The sequence below is a fragment of the Lytechinus variegatus genome, chromosome 15 (assembly GCF_018143015.1).
Source record: "Lytechinus variegatus isolate NC3 chromosome 15, Lvar_3.0, whole genome shotgun sequence".
Taxonomy (NCBI): Eukaryota; Metazoa; Echinodermata; class Echinoidea; order Temnopleuroida; family Toxopneustidae; genus Lytechinus; species Lytechinus variegatus.
The window spans coordinates 594,775-616,939 of NC_054754.1; the positions used below are offsets into that span (position 1 = coordinate 594,775).

The 22,165-nt window shown below is 35.2% G+C and overlaps 1 protein-coding gene across 1 annotated transcript in view; it reads left to right on the forward strand.

The window, feature by feature from the left end:
- Positions 1-20,999, forward strand: part of LOC121429228 (centriolin-like) — a 121,612-nt gene extending 100,613 nt beyond the window's left edge. The window contains exons 14-18 of the mRNA XM_041626190.1: positions 4,860-5,057; positions 11,379-11,474; positions 12,129-12,761; positions 14,136-14,271; positions 20,604-20,999. Coding sequence (XP_041482124.1) covers positions 4,860-5,057; positions 11,379-11,474; positions 12,129-12,761; positions 14,136-14,271; positions 20,604-20,707 — 1,167 coding nt within the window. The 3' untranslated portion in view covers positions 20,708-20,999. The remainder of the gene's footprint in view (positions 1-4,859; positions 5,058-11,378; positions 11,475-12,128; positions 12,762-14,135; positions 14,272-20,603) is intronic.
- The last annotated feature ends 1,166 nt before the right edge of the window (positions 21,000-22,165 follow it).

Genomic DNA, 22,165 nt, shown 5'->3' on the forward strand with positions numbered 1-22,165 from the left:
AGGCTTTCGAGAAATCCATAAATCCATAAAAATTCCATTACAAAATTCATTGTTTTCAATTGCCATTGTCAATTTGTCCTGCAAATCAATAAAAGCATGTGTGGTTGAGTGATTACGTCTGAATCCAAATTGACAATCTGAAAGTATATTATGTTTTAAAAGAAAATCATAGACACGATTATAAACACACTTTTCTAATAATTTTGCTATACAGGGCAACAAAGATGAAGGCCAGTAGTTTTGAAATAAATGATAATCATCTTTTTTTTAAAACAGGAATGATCTTAGCTATTTTAAGTTTGCTTGGAAATCTACTGGTTGATAGTGATATATTAAAATATAAGTCAAAGGTTTAAAAAAAAGCATAAATAATATTTTTTAACGCATTACATCCAATTTTATCATATCCACATGATTATGTATTTTTCAAAGACCTGCAAATTTGAATTATTTCACTTTCAGTGATAGGCTTGAAGAACAATGAGGTAGAATTCGGTTTAGTTAAATATATAAACTGGGAATTTACATTATTTTGAGGCAAGTTATTTGAATTACAACACGAGATTAAAAAAATTAACTCATTTGCAATATTTTGTTCATCATCAATCATTTTCACCATTTTCTTTTGTAAAGTACAGAGACAATGAAGGTTTAGGTTTATTTGAAATGTCATAACTTTGAAATTGTATAGATCTAGTTCATGACACTTTGTGGCATGGGAGGAATGGTATATCACTAATTATTCTGCCTTAGTTTCAGGTCCCATGACCAAGGTCAAAGGTCATTTAGGGCTAACAAACTTGTTCGGGGTATTTGTTGAATTGCCATCATAACTTTCAAAGTAATAAGAGCAATTATCAACGAATATCCTATGTGAGTTTCAGGTCACATGACCAACGTCAAAGGTCATTTTTGGTCAATGAACATTGGCCATGTTGGGGTTATTTGCTGATTTGCCGTCATTACTTTGAAAGTCTTTACTTTTAAAGTGCATTGAGTTAGTTCATGAAACTTGGACAAAGGGGTAGTCAAGTAGCACTGATTATCTTGCATGAATTTCAAGTCATATAATTAAGGTCAAAGGTCATTTAGGGTCAGTGAACTTTGACCATGATGGGAGTATTTTTTTAACTTTAAATGTATAATAATCGAGATGATGTTTGAAGTTTTGCATGGTGGTATGAAGAATCGCAAAAGATCTATCGATGGGCAGGTTGACTGTCCTGAAGATGGACAGTCAACCTACCCAAAATGTTGATTCTACTCTCTTGCTCCTACTCGAATCACCAATTCTAGCCAGCCTTCTCTAACCTACTCAAGCCTGCCTACTACTCAACTTTCCACTCCTTCCTGGTTTTCATTCCTTTTATGGACTACACCTGTTTCGAAAAGAATACTCTCCTTTCAACCTCCACTTTCTTGCCTTTCCATTTCACCTCCATTTCTATCCACTTTCTTATCTCAGTCCCTCAAGGACTTTACACATGTACTGTCAGTTGTGGGTCGGTCAATTGGATAGCACACCAGTTTTTATTTTTGTCTCACCTGCGAAGCAAAGTGAGACTATAGGCGCCGCTTTTCCGACGGAGGCGGCGGCGGCGTCAACATCAAATCTTAACCTGAGGTTAAGTTTTTGAAATGACGTCATAACTTAGAAAGTATATGGACCTAGTTAATAAAACTTGGCCATAAGGTTAATCAAGTATTACTGAACATCCTATTAGAGTTTCATGCCACATGACCAAGGTCAAAGGTCATTTAGGGTCAATGAACTTAGACCATGTTGGAGGAATCAACATCGAAATCTTAACCTGAGGTTAAGTTTTTGAAATGTCATCATAACTTAGAAAATATATGGACCTAGTTCATGAAACTTGGACATAAGGTTAATCAAGTATCACTGAACATCCTGCATGAGTTTCACGTCACATGACCAAGGTAAAAGGTCATTTAGGGTCAATGAACTTTGGCCGAATTGGGGATATCTGTTGAATTCCCATCATAACTTGGAAAGTTTATGGATCTGATTCATGAAACTTGGAAATAATAGTAATCAAGCATCACTGAAAATTTTGTGCAAGTTTCAGGTCTCATGATTAAGGTCAAAGGTCATTTAGGGTCAATGAACTTTGGCCGAATCGGGGGTATCTGTTGAATTACCATCATAACTTTGAAAGTTTGTTGGTCTAGTTCATTAAACTTGGACATTAGAGTAATCAAGTATCACTGAACATCCTGTGCACGTTTCAGGTCACATGACCAAGGTCAAAGGTCAATGAACTTTGGCCGAATTGGGTGTATCTGTTGAATTACCATCATAACTTTGAAAGTTTATGGATCTGATTCTTGAAACTTGTACATAAGAGTAATCAAGTATCACTGAACATCCTGTTCGAGTTTCAGGTCACATGATCAAGATCAAAGGTCATGTAAGGTCAATGAACTTTGGCCATGTTGGGGTTTTTTGTTGAATAACCATCATATCTGGGCAATCCCACAGGTTGGTGGACATGAGCTTAAAAATTCAAATTCAATATTTTCTTGAATTTTTTAATACTTTAAGTCCTTCATACATGATAGTTTCAGGAACAAGAAATAAAAAGTTTATTTTCATATGTATACTTTGGAAAAAAATGGTCAAAAGTTGTGTCTTCCATTGTGTACCAAAATACAAGAAAAATAGCGAAAAATTAAATATGCCTTATTACCATTTTTTGTTGCAACAACATACCACTTTATATATTTCTGAAGTTTAGAAGAGTCAAATTACTTAAAATACACAACTGCTTTTCAAGTAAATTTGTATTACTCATTCAAAAATAAATATTGCAACCTGTTCAGGTGATGTAACGTGAGTAACCGAAAAAACTGACTTTGTTTTCTGAGAGAAAAATTCTTCACAGTTAATTGGTGGGATTTTAAATTCTCTTCCTTCAAACAATCTTTGACACAGTGATGACTATCAAAATCATTAAAAAGTGCAATTTTTTTTTAAATTGATGAAGAAAAACTGTAACGTGAGTAACTTTGTAACGGAGTAACCATCATGTAATGTGAGTAACCAGTAAAAATTATTCAGTTCGGTAACATTTTCTGTGGGATGTCAAGTTTTAAGTCTCATGGTTAGTTGTGAAGTTATTTTTGATTAATTAAAAGCAAAATGAGAGTACATCTCTTTGATGCGACTCTTTGTTCATCAAAATATCAGTGGTCATACAATCACACACAAAAATTGAATATTAGTAGAAGTATTCACAATGCGAGAGTGCATTAGTAAGACTTGGTTTTGATTAACCAAACTTTAAAGAGTGTTTGAACAACACATTGAATGCCCTTACCTGTAACCCTGTCTAGGCCGGGGTATTTTGGGAGTTGATACAGCCCGGGGGGAGGGGGGGGCTCCCAGGCCCCCCTTGAGATCTCGGCCATTGGCCGCACGATCACGCCGAAAATTTGCGTGCAGGTTGTCTTGGACATAATCTACAATACTATACAGTAATTTATTTCATGCAAATTGGTATTAAGCGATTATGCTAATTTATGCATAATTAGTAAGCGAAATCATACTTTTCCCCCCTATTCCCTAATAAAGCTCCAATTGTTCAAATTTTTGGTATAAAATCTCTTAGATGTTCCTAGCAATGAATTTTACACACATTATTGAATTTCTAATGACATGTGTGTTGTTAACCATACATGGACAAAATGTAACGTGAGTAACCGTAACGTGAGTAACCATATTATCTGCACCCCAAGTAAAAACCATGTGTTCTTTATTTTTTTAATTATATACAAAGTTTTGTCTCCCTAATATACTTCTTTGAAATGGATATAATCAACTTTCATAAAAGCCTTGTATGAGGAGACTTTTCACTTATGTTGACTTTGCATTTTATGCATGTCCAAATCATGTAACGTGAGTAACCGACACATTCCAAAGATTTGCCAGGAGCATAATAGAATTTCCCAAGTTTTGTTTTTATACAAAGGATAGTCAGACTGTGTACTTTGTTGTGATAAGGAGATTTTTAGTTCCTATCAATAATAATGGAGTTACAGCTCCAAGTATGAGTCAAGGTGTCTCCAAATGTAACGTGAGTAACCGTGGAATAGCCCGTAAGTTTATTGGTCTAGTTCATAAAAAGTGGACATAAGAGTAACCATGTATCACTGAACATCTTGTGCGAGTTAGAGTAGTATTCAAAGTCAGCACTGCTGCTATATTGAACCGCGTGATGCAGGTGAGACGGCCACAGGCATTCCACTTGTTGATTATTTGTATAGTAGTATTAGCTGTGTCATTTTCCCCTGCCACTTTTTTTTTAACCCAAGTACAAACCATAAACAGAACACAGTGCGCTTAGAAACACCAGTAGTAAGCACCTTATAAATGTTATGTGTTAACCATTTCTGTGATTATATTGATCTAGTTATGATGAGATAAAGTCTTTTTGGAGTTTATTTCACTTGAGGTGAAAAGGCAATGAAATCTATCATGTTGAGAGGATTTTATGTCCCAAGTCAGCTCTGCTACTATATTTAATCGTGGATGCAGGCAAAACTGCCAAGTGTGTTCCACTTGTTCAGCCTAAATTTCATGAAATTCAGTTTATGTAGCTTTACCGAAACTTTTAAATTTAGGATGATGTGGTGACAACTTGATTGTACAGACTTTCTCATGAAATCAGTGTTTTCTGCAACTACTTTTTTATCTTTTAAGTGGGGTTTGTAAATATTTATTAAATCGCATGAATTTTCTAGTTTTTGTTCCCTTGCTGTCTATCATCAAAAGGAAGTATCCCTGTATTCCCAAAGAGGTGGTAAATCTCTTTTACTTTGTTACTACTTGTAATCTCCAGCTTCACACTCATGAGGAGGTTATTGACCAGGAAAAAAAGCTAGATTCACAGCTCCAGCACCTTAAAGAAGAGATCCAGACAGAGGTCAATGAGGGGTTACGCACCCTGGAGATATCCCGTTTAGAAGTTCTTGATGAACTCCAAGAAGTCCATCACCAGAAGGCAGAGATCAGCAAGAAATTAACGTCATTCAAACAGGTATTTGAGTAGACAGTGAATTACAATTATTTCCTTTTACACAACAGTTGAATACAGAGTAGGATACACATACATGTATCAGCTTGATGTAAATGATCGATGTGATTATCAAGCCCCAGTCACATATAACAACAGATCCTGAATGACATCTACATGGACCATGCCAACAGAACAAGGCAACTACATGGACCTTCAGGGTGTTAGCACAGACCTACATACATGGCAGCTTCACAGACCATCCCGAATGGTTCTGCCAACACTGCAGTTGACGGATGTTGCCTAATGATTTGGACTTCCCAAAAACTCCCATGTTACCCTCTTAGGCGTACACTGACCTCCAAGGATGCCCAAAGTGTCTACATGGATCTTTCCCAAGTATCTGATCCAGGATGGTCTGGCTTCTGACCAGGGCTTTATTACTGTTGTTATCATTTTTATTGTTATTATCCTTATGATGATGATTATGATGATAATGAAAATGACTTACATTTATTATTGTTAATATTGCCTTCTACATCATCATCACTTGTTGTAATACGAAGGGAAACAAAATGTCATCACTATTACCAGTATTATTAGTAGTAGTTAGTTAGGCCTGGGAGTAAACATTGATTGATCGAACAGCTTGCCACCGATCGCTAATTGATTAGCAAAATTTACACCATTTGAATGTTCGGCAGACCCCGATTTGACACTTGGGATAACTCGAATACTCAAGTTATAGTAACAAAATGACAACAATTGCTTTTAACTACTTGATACAGGTTTAAAAATGATGTTACAGATGTAAGTTTTCAAAAATAAACAATGATTGTATCACATTCACTGTTAAACACCAACCTGAAAGAGGTCAAAAAGAATTTAATCCACCCGGCCTCGCATGCCATCAATACACAATGTATGTAGTATGCATATGTGTAGGTGTATGTAATTATGGTTGCATGTTTGCGTGTACAGAAAGTACACACACACACACACGCAACTACATGTAGCTGACTTGAGCCGATATGTGATTGGATATTCAATGGCCAATAAAAGTTTTTGGAGACAAAGAAGAAGCCATGTAAGGCTGTGACTTCAGAAACAAATTGACCCCTCTCCATCTCTGTGTGTGGGTGTGTGTGTGTTTCTGTTAGAGAGAGAGAGAGGTAGAAAGACAGCGGTGGGAACAAGAATTCTTTTCATGTTTCAAGACGATCTCTTTTTACACAATCAAAACAACATTCCAACATGCGTTATCACCAAATTATAGACATGTAGATGTTGCTAGATTCCAAAATAGAACCAATTATAGGTTCAAAAGATGAAAAATTTAATTTTGAGAGGTATTTCAAGTGAAAATTTTTTAATCTCATTTCATGTAGTTTGTTTTGAAAAAGAAATGAAAGAGAAGGGTTTTCATTTATAAGGAACATATAATACTCCACCCTAGATGTTACTGACACCCTGTTTGAGAGGTCTTCATAATTAGGTCAACTATTGGCTTAGAAGACGATCTTCCCAACGAACAATCAAATGATTGGGTTTTTTTTCAGGAAATAATTGAATGGTAAAATTGACATTGATCCGAGGCCTAGTGTTAGTAGTATTAGTGTTATCACAATCTTATAATCATGTATTTTACAGTGCATCTCTCAGGAGAAGACCAAACTGAATTCTGTTTATCCTCTGGGTTTTTCTTAAAGGACAAATCCACCCCAAAAAAAAATGATTTGAATAATAATCAAACAAACACAACACTGAAAATTTCATCAAAATCGGATATGAAATAAAAAAAAGCTATGACATTTTAAAGAGAAATGCCAGTAGTTGCAGTAAACACTGATTTCATGAGAAAGTCTGTAAAACCAGGCTTAATCGTCAGTATATCATCAAGAATCTAGATCTGGTACCGTTACATAAACTGAACTTTGTGAAATCTTGAAATCTAAGCTGAAAATGTTCACACTGAAGATCACCAACACAGATAGGTACACATGGGACAGTGTATTATTATTGCTGGAATAAAGACCCGACGGAAGTGACCGAATCCGCGCTAATTATGCTTATTTCTCAGCAATTACACAGTTTCTTCCAGAATCCTTTGGCACATATTTTTTATTCATACAAACAGACACTTGGGTGTTCATTATATTAGATTCTGTAAAAAGTCATTTTGAGATCGTTACCAATACTGGAATTTATCTTTAAAGTTTTGCTTCATTTCACAAGATACCCCATATGCACATCTCGGTCGGTATGCAAATGAGGAACTGATGACATCACTCACTATTTCTTTTGTATTTTATTATATGAAATATGAAATATTTTTATTTTCTCGTCATTGTCATGTGAAATGAAGTTTCATTCCTCCCTGAACAAGTGGAATTCCATTATTTTAACATTTTGTGCTTCAGGCAAGGAGGTCCTAATCGTCAAATTCATAAATATTGAAAAATTCAAACAATAAAAAAGAAATAGTGAGTGAGTGACATCATCGACTTCCTCATTTGGATGTAACTGGCTCGTTCGTATAACTATTTTGTTGAAAATAAGCGAAACTTTGAAATGTCATAACTTTCTTATTTTACATCCGATTTTGATGAAATTTGCAGCATTGTGCTTGTCTGATTTTTCTCTATTGATTCAAATCAACATTTTTCTGAGGTGGACTTGACCTTTGAATTCGACTTGTAAAATTGATTTTATCCCTCCAGATTTTATTAAATTAATCATGGCATTGTCATTTACATGTACATGTATCTTATTGTTTTAATATTTAATTCATCTTCTCTTCATTCTAATGTGTAAATTTTACATTCTTTGAAAATAATAGTAATAATAGTCAGTTCTTGTATAGCACATAATACACATTAACATCTCTATGTGCTTTAAAAGGACTTGGCTATGACATGTATACACAACAAAAAAAGTAAGTCCCCCTTGAACAAATATCAATAATTTCCGAACCAGTGCGAGTTTTTGATATATTTTTACATAAGCGGGTAGGTAATTTTATAAGCTACCCTCTGAGTAAATGTTATGGATGTGATTTACGTCATGCTTCAGTGAGCACCGTCCGAAGGCAAAAATCTCACTTTTCAAAAGTCACAAGCCAAAAATCATGACTTTGATTCCATTTTATTGGAACTGATTCCACATTTTCATCATGAAAAATAGTCAGAAGGCTTGTAAAAGGTACTTTCTAAAAGACAATACAATTTTTGGGCTAAATTTCACAGTTGAATGAACACAAGTCAAAATTTGCTATAATTTGATTTTTTACACATTGTCATCAATACAAATGATAGAATATGATGACATTTGTGTTTGGGAAGAGTATCTTCAACAATATTCATCTTTTCACGGTTCAATGAACATTTATTGAAAACAAAAAATGCGATTTTCAAATATCATAGGCAAGTATTGTTCCATTTTGGTAACTGAAACTGATCCTTTATCAACTTTTTCATTATGTTCATGACCAATTAACATGCTTCAATGATTCAAAGGCATTTAATTAAACCATTCATTCTTGAATGAACATCTGGAATGTGATTAGCTCTTTTTTACGTTATTGGAAAAAATGCAATTTGTAACTGTGGATATCTGTCACAAACCTCCTTGCATAGTTCATTTGATTTGATTTTTATGAAAATCCCGATGTTTAATGCATCAGTGAGCACACAATATTCGAAAATTATGCAAATGAGAAGAAATTTCAAGGCCTTGGCCCCACTCTGTGCCGTATTGAATTATTATTTTGGTGTGCGCACCTTTTGGATAGTGTTACTCTGAAGCCATGTGCGAAGTTTCATGAAATAAATGTTAGCAGAAGTAACAAAAACCGTCCATGAAACAAACCACGTATTTCATATTTGTTAAAATTTTGACTTCCTCTCTCATAGACTTGTGTACATTATGGGTGCATATGTTTAAGAATAAGTAACCCCTTATTCAATATGGTGGAACTTTTTTTCAAGGCTGTCTTTAGCAATGTCATTTGGCAGTAATGTTCATCAACTCATGGGCAGAATTCTGTGCAAAAATGAATTCGATTTGTTTATTTACGGATGAATGAGCACGCATCAAAGTGGGAAAATTGGTATTTTCAATGTCACAGACTCGTTTTAAAGGGTAATAAGATGAATATTGGGGAATAATTCGATTTCAATGCAACTTTAATTGCCGCTGTTTTTATCATCCATCATTTCTATCACCACACACTTTCCGAACTTTTAACATTTTCATGGTTGAGGGAGCACATTCGAAAACTTAGGAATGAATACTCTTTGTACAGCATAAATGTATTCTTTTCCTAACTATTTCTCATGATCAGTTTAATTTATGGACAAATCAGTGGTGGATCCAGAATTTAAAAATGGGGGAGAGGCCTATAATCGGGGGAGCCACCAACATTTTCAAATTTTAATATGACCTAACAAGTTGTAGAGGATACTACCAAAAACCCTTATGATGATACGTCACAATACAGAGGCCGTGGAACGGTTTTCAATGTGTGGGGGAGGGGCTGATCAAAAAGTGTGGGGGGCTGACCATGCAAAAAATCACAATCGTATGGTCATTTTTACATTTTTGTACATGCTTTTGGAAAAAAGTGGGGGGCCCCCACCCCGCTTCCGCGGCCCCTGCGATATTGTGCTCACTCAACCATGAAAATAAGATATCAAAATTGTGTGTGGAGTGGCTAAATGATGGATAGTAAAACAGCATAACACCATAAAATTCACCTAAAACAACTTTTGCCCAACTTTGTATTTGCACAATCTAAAAAACGACTCTTGTGACTTTCAAAAATGGTCATTTTCAATTCAATCTTTAATTACTCATGCATGACTGAACCGATCAATCTAATTTTTCCCTAGGAGTTGCTTAATGAGTGTAGAAAACCACCTACGAAATATCATATCTGAAAATAACTCCGTTCAAAAGTTACAGCGATTTGATTTAGGGGGGACTTACTTTTTTTGTTGTGTATATTACCCTGGCTGTAGCTCAAGCAGCCTTTCCAGCGCTTGGCATTTCAAGGAATAAATTCCTGCCAACATGTTTTAGTTCATCCGGCCCAAAGAGCTTATTCCTGGCGTAGCATCCGCCGTATGGCATCTGTCGTCTTTCGTCTGTCCACAATTTCAAAACGCTTCTTCTTCGCCATTTCAAATCCAATATAATTCTGTTTGCCTTATATGATAGCATTAGGTGGGGGATTCAAAAATTCTACTCAGAATTTTGAAACTCATTAAATATGCTAAATAATGCGCATTTTTCAAAATTCACAAAAATGCTTCTTGTTTATTTGTTTACCAATTTTGAATTTTTTGCCTCCATCTGGTAGAGCTTCATGTTCACCAAACTTCCACACAGAAATTTTGACTAGAACAATTTTTATGCTAATTCATGCCAAATTTATTCATAAATCACAGAAAATTTCTCTTCTTTATTTGTTGACTGATTTGATAATTTTCTTCCATCTCGTAGAGCTGCATGAGGTTTACCAAACTTGTACACCAAATTTTGAAATTTTGTCTAGAAAATTATTTATGCTAATTTATGCAAAATTTATTCATAAATCACAAAAAATGTTTTTTCTTCATTTGTGATCAATTTCAATTTTGTTTGCTAGCTCGAATGATAGCTCGAAGTGGTGAGACAAAATTTCATCACAGAATTTTGAAACTTGTTAAATATGCTAATTTATTTATAAATTTTCTAAATTCACAAAAATTACTTATAAATTTGTTGATTGATTTTGATTATTTTTGTTCCATTTTAGAGCTACATGAGGTTCACCGCCAAGGTTCTACACATAGTTAAAAGATTTTTACTCGAAAATTATTTATGCTTAATTTATAAGAAATTTAGTCATAGAACACAAAAGATGCTTCTATGTCATTTCTTCATCAATTTCAATTCTATATCCTCAATTTATGTCGCCAATATAATTCACTACAGTGTCAACTGGGCTGAAATTAAAATTGTGTGAAATTTCGTTGCAAGATGCCGGATGAGCTCCATATCATTGATGTGCTAGTTTAAACCTGCATGGAAGCGTCGTGGTGTAGTGTTTCTGAGGGTCATGGAACTACCCTTCATCAGGCACCCATTTCCTTTAGGAAGAAATTCATCTAAATTGTGTTGTATTGAACCCTGGTGAGAGTAATTGGTACCTGGCTGGAATTGTAACAGAGCTCTGCTCAGCTAGCTAAAGCCAGGGTAACAATGCTGCATGTTTTGAAGAACACATACATTTAGTTTAATTCTTATGACGAAGTCTGTGTTAGGCACTATATAAATAGTGTAATGTTATTATTATTATTCCAGGTAAAAATATCGGAGTTTAATTCTGAAAATGAGAACAGTAAACATAAACATATTGATTTGGAGTTCCAGTTGCAACAAGAGCAAGATTTACTGAAGGTATGTTCAAACTGTAATAAAGATCATTTCCCATTGTCTCTAGATATTTGTTAAATGTGTGATGACTCTAGATATTTGTCCTAAAGTAGTGAGTATAAATAATTTTGAATGCAAAAGTAACAACATTTTCAATTTTCTGGGAAGTAGCATTTAATGGAGTTGTATCACATGACACATTAGGGAGCTTCTAGCATATGACGTCACAAAATTAGGACTTGGATAATGCATCACGTACTTTATGAGCCAAATTCTTGCCAAATCTCCATGATTCTTTTTTTTTCCTTTTTTAACTAAAACCATGTTTATGTGAGAGGTTAAATTCCCCTTGTAAACAACATCAACAATATGAAACATTTCATTTGACGAAAGGATACCACCCATAAATCTTTGTATATGAAGTTGAGATACTGATAGTGAGAATCAAGTTAACAATCCTCACCTACGATGAGCCAGCGCCTTCCTGTAATGGGATTACCAGGTAAAGTGTCTTCATGTACACAAGGGACAACCCTTGTTCAATCAGGTTTAATGCAATAAAATTAAACCAAGGTTGCTAATCACATCAGAATCAATTTCTACTGTGTGTGGTTACACCAAGTATTTAGTGTGTTATTGCTGTATTGTGACAGAGTTATTTTTCTTTTTTCACTCAAGCTGAAACTTGAGCAACAGATGTCTCGTCAATCTGAGGTTTTGGCAGGAATCAAAGAGAAATCAGAATCTACCATTCTGTCATTACGTCATAAGCTAAACCACCTAGAAGATTTGGTCAGCAGTACTTCCTCTAATACACAGAGTCTGAGAATAAGTCATAGCATTGTCCAGAGAAGCAATGTGACCAGGAACATAGACCTAATCCCACTCAGGAGAGAAGTAGATGATGGTCAAGAAATGGAGAATAGTCGTATGGATCCTGGCTTGAAGAATCATGAACAGCCTTTGCAAGATCAGTATAAAAGACATTTTTCATCAAGGACTGGACAGTTTGAATCGCAAACTGGAAGCGGTGTTAGTAGCCATAAAAGAAGACAAGGTGTGTTCGATGAGGGTGCCCTTTCTATAAATGATCTAGGAACTCAAGAAGCCAACTTGCAGACGCTTGACTCTGCTGGAGGTGTTCTTGAAGGAAATGGTGCTGCTGGAAATAGAAGTAGTGAATTAAAAGGAATCTTGAAGATATCCACAGAGGAAGGTACTCTAAAAGAACATAAAAAAAGAGAGAGGAGTACTTCTGATCTCCATGGTCAGAGGAGAAAGTACCAAGAAGTGACAGGGTCTGAGAGTGAGGTATGTGAATGTTTTTCATATGTCTAGATAAGCTTTACAGTAAATATGAACCAGCAGCCTTGTATAGCACCACCTCCAATCCCCAATAAAATCTGATCAGGTTCCATACCCACGATCACCATTCTCAGGAGTGTTTCTTACATGATAACTCTGTTTCACTACTCAATTCACCATCATGTTACTAATATGATTTTCACACTGTACTTTTTTCCCTGAACGCAGAGAAAATGGTTGGGTTACGAGGGTTCTTAGCCCCACCAATTTCCCGGGGTAAAGCTTAGCCCACTTCATTTTCACACTAAGTTTTAGCAAAGTGGGCTAGCATGGTAAATAGTACAGTACTATCTGGCCCTGCAAAAAAACAGGGTTAGCCACTTAGCCAGCTTATTGTGGTGCTAGTACCACAATTGAGGTGCTTAGAGATGCAGTGTGAAACGAAACTGGGCTACATGTAAGGAAAAGTGGGGCTGAGCAATAGCCAATCAAAGAAGTCGAAATTGCACGTTAATCACGCTCTGCATGGTAAAATCATCAATATTCATGAGCTGTGGGATAGTCCGGGGTTAGGTGTTAACCCGGCTAAGCAGATAGTATGGGGTTAAGAAAGACAGTGTGAATTAAAAAAAAGGTAGTATGGGGTTAAGGATAGTCCGGGGTTAAGGAAATGCAATGTGAAAAGCATATAGGTAGCATAACTACTGTACTTTCCCTCTCAAAACCTATTTTGTTTCATAACAGTAGAATTATAAGCTAATTTTATTATATCTGTCATTATTAGTTTAACCCTATTTAGTCGGGGGGAGGGGGAGGAGGAGGCCTCAACATTTTGCACAATACTTTTGCTAAGCAAAATTTTTTGACCGCACCACTCACTGACATTTTACTTCAAGTCTTGCGCATTGCAATGGCCAGGTACGCGTTTCCGAAATTCAACATTTTCTTGCCTGTCAGACCAAAAACTGTGCAAAAACATGATTTTGTGTACAAAGTCAACGCAAATTGTGTTTTAAATCAAAAATCGTAAATGTATGATTAAATTTAGTTTTGCTGGTCTTAATGGATTTATTTTTATGATCTTAAAATAATTCCCAACAAATTTCGTAGAAAAAACAATGAAAAACAATAGGTAAAAATGATATTATTTTGCTCTCATTTTTTATATCAGTTGTGTTTATAACATAATAAATTGGGTAATATCACACATGTGTTCTTGTGGATAAATGTTTTCTAGGGGTCAAAAGATCATAGTGATAGTGAAATCAGGCGAGACTCGTTCATTAACTACCTTGTCTCTATTCTGGGATGCACTACAAAGTAAATTGTGAACAAAAATGTGAAGCATCATTTGTTTTAATTGTGATTTTTAATTGACAGGTGTCCAACTCTCAGCAATCTGGGTCTCACTCTTACAGGCATCAAAGAAAAAAGAGCAGGTCACCAGTCAGGCGTCAACCAATCTCACCTCAATCTCCATATCTTCCTGAGAGAGGACCTTCTTCAAGTCAGCACTGTAAGAAATATTTTTCTTTTCAGCAATTACGACTTTTGTTCTTTAAAAAAGCTGTGAACATTCAATCAATGAAAGTTGGAGAGACCAAGTCCACCTCACAGTAAAATCAAACAAATTTGCCCAAATGAATATGTATGAGGTTTCATGTGCATTTATACGGAGATGCTTGCAAAGTGTTCACTGTGCTAAACCCCATTTTTTATAGAAATCATCATAATTATTATAGATGGGATATTAACACAAAGGAGTTTTGGATACCAGCAAACCTGACTACATCATTGCCGTGCACCCATTGTCATACACAACAAGGTGCACCCAATGAAACATAACATATTTAGCTCTGCCCTGCGATCAATCACTAAGCTTTCTGTTATTGTCTTGCCCAAGTGTATTACGTTTTGCATGAAGCATCGAACTCTTGTTATATGTAAATGTCTTACCGAACAAAAGTTATAATGGAAATCTCTTTTGTCTCACCTGCATGGCAGAGCAAGAATATACTAGGCAATGCATTTCGTATGGGCTGAGATGTCAATATTGAATGAAATCTTAACATGTATTCAAAGAAGAAGTGTGCTATAAATGGGTGATTATAGTATAGGCTTTACTGTGGCAACAGTTTTTTGGCATTCCTTTTAAATTATCTCAAAATGATATGACAATATTTTTGTCTAGGGCTCGAGAAAAAAAAGTGTGGCGGGCCAAAATCCAAAATGGCTGCCAAAACCTCCCCAAATCACATTTTTGGCTACAACTAATTTGAATAGTGGATGGTATTTTTCTCTGGTTTTGGTGTCTATTCATATGTTTTGGGGGCAGGCAATTTGTTTTTCTTAAAGTTTTTGCAATTAGGTTTCATCATCTTATGGTTCTTGAATATTACACAATACAGTCGAATGGTAGCAAGCAGCTTCATATAGCTATACTGCTTTAATTCCTCTATATTAGGGTTTACGGATATTTACAAATATACATGTATCTTATCAAATAAAAGATGTAATTTTATCCATAAGGGCTATACGGTATGTACCGTATATGTACTACATATCCATGCATTGTTGCCATATTTAATTGTTTAATGCAGGCTAGACAGCCAGAGGCATTCCACTGGTTAAATCATTAAAAAACAAGTCCACTTCAGCAAAAAATTGTTTTGAATAAAAAGTGAAAAATCCAACAAGCATAACACTTAAAATTTCATTAAAATCGGATGTAAAATAAGAAAGTTATGACATTTCAAAGTTTCGCTTAATTTCACAAAGAAGTTACATTCACATCTTGGTTGGTATGCAAATGAGGAGACTGATGATGTCATCCACTCACTTTTTCTTTTGTATCTTATTATATGAAATATTCTAATTTTCTCCCCACATTGTCCAGTTAAACAATGATTAATTCCTCCATGAATATGTGGAATTAGTATTGTTTAATACTATATGATTCAGTCAAGTTGGTCCTTATTGTCAAATTTGTAAAAAATGAAATATTGTATAATTCAAACAATGAAAAACAAAAGAAATAGTGAGTGATGGACATCATTGACTGACTGACTGACTCATTTGCTGAGTTGTGCATATCACTGTTTTGTTAAAAATACATGTAAGCGAAACTTTGAAATGCCATGACTTTCTTATTTAACATCTGATTTCGATGAAATTTTCAGTGTTATGCTAGTTTGATTTTTCTCTATTTATTCAAATCAACATTTTGCCAGGGTTTGCATATTTCCCGGACGCCGGGTAATAAGCGGTATTTACCGGTATTTACCGCTTTTTTCAGGTATTTACCACTTTTCACCGGGAAATGCTGGGAAATATAATTTTCCACTCACTTTCCTATAGGGATTGTCAAATTTTGAACATAAAAACAAAGGTGGTGAGTATGGTTGCTCTGGTGTGTACCATTTGTGTGAGGGTGTGTGTGTTTATGTTTGTGTTTCCAAGGGTGTTATCTGTGTCTGTTATAATGAAATGCTGGAAAAAATACAATAAAGTATTAAAAAGATCCCAAATATACATCTAATTGCATTGACGCCTACAGGCGACAATGCTCTGTTCCGTATCCCTATTCCGCCATCTTCTTTTTCTTCCACAAAATCCCATTTGTTTAACACGTGGTTTTTGTTTCACCTGCGAAGCAAATAGTGAGACTATAGGCGCCGCTTTTCCGACGGCGGCGTCAACATCAAATCTTAACCTGAGGTTAAGTTTTTGAAATGACGTCATAACTTAGAAAGCATTTGGACCTAGTTAATAAAACTTGGCCATAAGGTTAATCAAGTATTACTGAACATCCTATTAGAGTTTCATGTCACATGACCAAGGTCAAAGGTCATTTAGGGTCAATGAACTTTGGCCGAATTGGGGATATCTGTTGAATTCCCATCATAACTTTGAAAGTTTATGGATCTGATTCATGAAACTTGGACATAATAGTAATCAAGCATCACTGAAAATTTTGTGCAAGTTTCAGGTCTCATGATTAAGGTCAAAGGTCATTTAGGGTCAATGAACTTTGGCCGAATCGGGGGTATCTGTTGAATTACCATCATAACTTTGAAAGTTTATTGGTCTAGTTCATTAAACTTGGACATTAGAGTAATCAAGTATCACTGAACATCCTGTTCGAGTTTCAGGTCACATGACCAAGGTCAAAGGTCATGTAAGGTCAATGAACTTTGGCCATGTTGGGTTTTTTGTTGAATAACCATCATATCTCTGTAAGTTTATTGGTCTAGTTCATAAAAAGTGGACATAAGAGTAACCATGTATCACTGAACATCTTGTGCGAGTTAGAGTAGTATTCAAAGTCAGCACTGCTGCTATATTGAACCGCGTGATGCAGGTGAGACGGCCAGAGGCATTCCACTTGTTTGTCTAATATTGTCAGGGTTTTCTAATGGTAACATCCTTCATGATTCACAGGTTTGTTACGCATCAGTGACCATTACCCCTAGAAATAGCGCCCTCTATTAAAAATTCGAAAATAGTATAATGGCCATAAACTTCTTTTTTTTCAATCATTTTGGTCTCATATTTTCAGGGTTTGCCTCTAGTATTGTCCCTCATATTTTAAATGGTTTTTACACATCAGTGATCGTTACCTCAATAAATAGCACCCTGTATTGAAAAGTCTCAAAATGTAAAATTGTCTTAACTTCCTTGTTTTAATTTATTTTGGTCTTGGGATGTTTTCAGGGTTTGCCAATTGTATCATTCCACATAATCCACCTTTGTTTTACGCATCAGTGACAATTCCTTTAACAAATAGCGCCCTCTAGTATTATGAAAATGTATATCATCTATTATAATAGTTTTCTATTTCCTTCTGTTTCTTGCCCTCAATTAAATCACAAGCGTCAATGCATGCACATCATTCTGGAACGATTACAGTTTTAGTTTAAATATGATGTTCTTCATTTAAGTTATATTAAAAGAATTCCAACATTAAAAATGGCATAGTATGAATTGTGTAATTTTTTAGACTACAAAAAGATCTTTTTCTGTAAGCAATATAAAAATTCAAAACCAGCAACCACTAGTACACACTGATACATATACACACTAAAACTCCTTACATGTACATACAATAGAATATTGAGCTGTATTCACACTGAAAAACAAAAATCATATTGTAATGAGATACATTGGCATGTAAAAAGTTAAACCCCAGGAGAAATATTTGTTTATGTTTTAATATAATTATTCAATTTCCAGGAACATAATTTGAGTTTGTGTACGTATGTGTGGACTTAGATCCTATGTGTGGGTATGTACATGTATGCAGTATGGATTTTATCTGTTTGTGTGTTTCTACTATGAGTTTTGTGATTCTAATTATTTCAGAACACTATTTTCATTTGTTGAGGTTAAAAACAACTAAAATTATTGAACAAAAAGAATTATAAATCATATTTCCCGTTTTTGTTTCACCTGCGAAGCAGAGTGAGACTATAGGCGGCGCTTTTCTGACGGCGGCGGCAGGGGGGGGCGTCAACATCAAATCTTAACCTGAGGTTAAGTTTTTGAAATGACTTCATAACTTAGAAAGTATATGGATCTAGTTAATAAAACTGGCCATAAGGTTAATCAAGTATTACTGAACATCCTATTAGAGTTTCATGTCACATGACCAAGGTTAAAGGTCATTTAGGGTCAATGAACTTGGACCATGTTGGAGGAATCAACATCAAAATCTTAACCTGAGGTCAAGTTTTTGAAATGTCATCATAACTTAGAAAATATATGGACCTAGTTCATGAAACTTAGACATAAGGTTAATCAAGTATCACTGAACATCCTGCATGAGTTTCACGTCACATGACCAAGGTCTTTTAGGGTCAATGAACATTGGCCGATTTGGGGATATCTGTTGAATTCCCATCATAACTTTGAGAGTTTATGGATCTGATTCATGAAACTTGGACATAATAGTAATCAAGCATCACTGAAAATTTTGTGCAAGTTTCAGGTCTCATGATTAAGGTCAAAGGTCATTTAGGGTCAATGAACTTTGGCCGAATTGGGGGTATCTGTTGAATTACCATCATAACTTTGAAAGTTTATTGGTCTAGTTCATTAAACTTGGACATTAGAGTAATCAAGTATCACTGAACATCCTGTGCGCGTTTCAGGTCACATGACCAAGGTCAAAGGTCATGTAAGGTCAATGAACTTTGGCCAATTTGGGTGTATCTGTTGAATTACCATCATAACTTTGAAAGTTTATGGATCTGATTCATGAAACTTGTACATAAGAGTAATCAAGTATCACTGAACATCCTGTTCGAGTTTCAGGTCACATGATCAAGGTCAAAGGTCATGTAAGGTCAATGAACTTTGGCCATGTTTGGATTTTTTGTTGAATAACCATCATATCTCTGTAAGTTTATTGGTCTAGTTCATAAAAAGTGGACATAAGAGTAACCATGTATCACTGAACATCTTGTGCGAGTTAGAGTAGTATTCAAAGTCAGCACTGCTGCTATATTGAACCGCGTGATGCAGGTGAGACGGCCAGAGGCATTCCACTTGTTTATATATTTACCGGACGCCCATCTTATTTACCGGTATTTACCACCAGTAATTACCGCTACCGGTATTTACCGCCCAACCCTGCATTTTGCTGGGGTGGACTTGACCGTTAAGTTTTCTATGGTTTATAAGTAGTAATTTCTTGAAAATATGTCTTCTGTTAGAAATACAGTGAAAATCAAGTAGTCATCAATTGATAACTCCAAAACTGTTTATGGCTTTAACAAATATAGCAAAGTGCATCATTTAACAGGGTGCTACATAACTTTTTAGAAACACTTGCCCATTCGAGCAGGTAATTTTTCAAATATACTTCAAATATAAAATATATTTCACTTGCCCGAAAAATTTTTTGAAAAAAAGTTTAATACCTCTTCAAAAGAAAGTTTGGCAGTTTTATAAACCATTGACCCTTTTCTCTCTTTTGACATGAACTGATCTACCTGCCATGACAAAAATTAGGGTCAATATCATATCACGCTAATTTTGGTCATTCTACTGTGAGAATTTTGCTTTCCCAATTCGGGCAAGTAGTTTTGGTCTTTTACTTCAAAACACTTGCCCAACTCTTACTTTTACTTGCCCCGGGCAATCAGGCAAGTGCTTATGTAGCACCCTGTTTAAAAAAAGAAAGTTTTATTGCTCCTAATCCTTTGATCTGTTTGATTCTTCAGATTCATAGATTAATAGCCAATAATAATAGCCAATTTTTATAAAGCGCTTTTCCCAGAATGGCCCAAAGCGCGTTACAGCATATTATTACTTCGGTCATTGGATTCATTTCAATCAAGCATGAAAAGTGCACAATTTCCACTCCCTGGGGAGCATTCCTTGCATTCATCGCAGCCACATTATTGCGCTGGCAAAATCAAACATACAATATCTTTTGCATCCTACCGTGTACCCATTTAGCACCTGGGTCGAGAGTGGCAAAGTGTGGATTAATGCCTTGCCAAAGGATGCTAGACCGCGGTGGGTTTCGAACACATGACCCTCTGTTTACAAGGCGAGAGTCAGAACCACTACACCACGGCTCTTCCATTTTGACCTGACTGAAGGAAATTGTAAGAACAATTGTTATGCGTGTCTCTGTGAGAACACATGTATAGAATGAAAATGATATTTGAATAGTAAAAAATTATTTATGAAATGAAAATTGATTAAATGGTCAAAATTTCTTGAATATCTGCAAGTGAAAAGATGATGAACCGTTTTATCAAAACATTGTGATGTGAAAGAATATTGATTATCAGCTCATTTTAATTTTTTTTGTTTTATTGTTTTCAATCACATTTCCAGGGTCACATTTTATGGATTCCCTCAACCAACTGAAAGATCAGAAAGTTGCTCAAATTGCTACAGGGGCTACAGATAACACTAGCATTCACTTTACACTGCATTAGTAGAAAAAATTGTGAATCTGAATAGTACTAGATGCTCAAAAGTAAAATAATCATATTTTTATATATTCCAGTTCTTCCATGTATTTAATTGTGAAGTAAGGTATTAAAATGTACAAGAAAGTTTATTTCTCTGAATTGCCGTGATCATAACTTTAACAGTTTATGAATCTAGTTCGTGAAACTTACACATACAAGTATCAGAGAATATCCTGCCTCAGTTTCAGGTCACGTAAGTCACTTTTCAACCAAACTTGGATGGTAGATGGACTTGGGGGACCTGCATATTAGGCTGCAGTCGCAGGTCACATGGTAAGGTCAAAGGTCATTTTCAGGTCAACCTTAAAGTTTACATGCAAGACTCTTATGACACCTAACTCGGCAACCGTAAGTCACTTTTCAACCAAACCTGGTTGGTAGATGGACTTGGGGGACCTGCATGTAATGCTGCAGTCGGAGGTGACACGGTAAGGTCAAAGGTCATTTTCAGGTCAACATAGTTTACGTGCAAGGCTCTTATGACAAGTGTTGCTCCATCCCAGTCATTTCACAATGAAGTTTTGATACAATTCTGCTGCATGCCCTCGCAAATCACTATATTTCTTGTTATTTTCATCAGAGGGCAAGACACAAAATCGCTTTTGCCTTGTTGTAATTGTAAAGAGAGATTCCTGAGATTTTTGTCTTTGATTTGTTTTGGTTTAGCCTGAATATCAAAGTTGTCTCAAATTTATGTTACATACTGTATTTATTTTGGTAGTTCATGTATTCCATTCAACTTTGAAATCAGATGACATTTCTATACAATGCTATCCATCCACATGGATTTTATGCAATATTTTTGCAAAACAGTATTATATTTCTACTTTTTCACAGAATGAACTTTGTCTCATTTGTTATTTAAATTAGAATTAGATATCATGCAAAAGGAATACTAATCACAGTATTTTATTTTCTATTATGAATAGAGGTCCTGTAGTATATATATATATATACATAAAATTAATACTTGCAATCAATGGTAAATTTATTCTGAAAATGCCCATAGGGTCAATTCCAGCGTAACGGACATGACGTTCAGACAAATTTTTGGAATTCAAAGGTTTATACAGTAGAATTAGAAGTCTTTTGATAATTGTTACTAAGCTTATCAGACACATTTAAGTATCAGTTACATACACATAAAATTTCAAATCGTTTCGTTGAACAGTTGCGGAGAAATTGCACTCTTTGTGAGCGTAACGGACATGACACGAAATGGACGAAGCATTTTTACCTCCTATTGCTTATCAAAATTCCTGTGAATTCTTAGATTGCATGCACCTGACGTTGGTGTTAATTTAACCTTAAGATCATGCTCTATCCATAAAATGGTGTTTAACAACAGTTTTACAGTGCATTCTGTATTCCTAGCTCAAAATGTAGCGTAACGGACATGACACACGAAGCGTAACGGACATG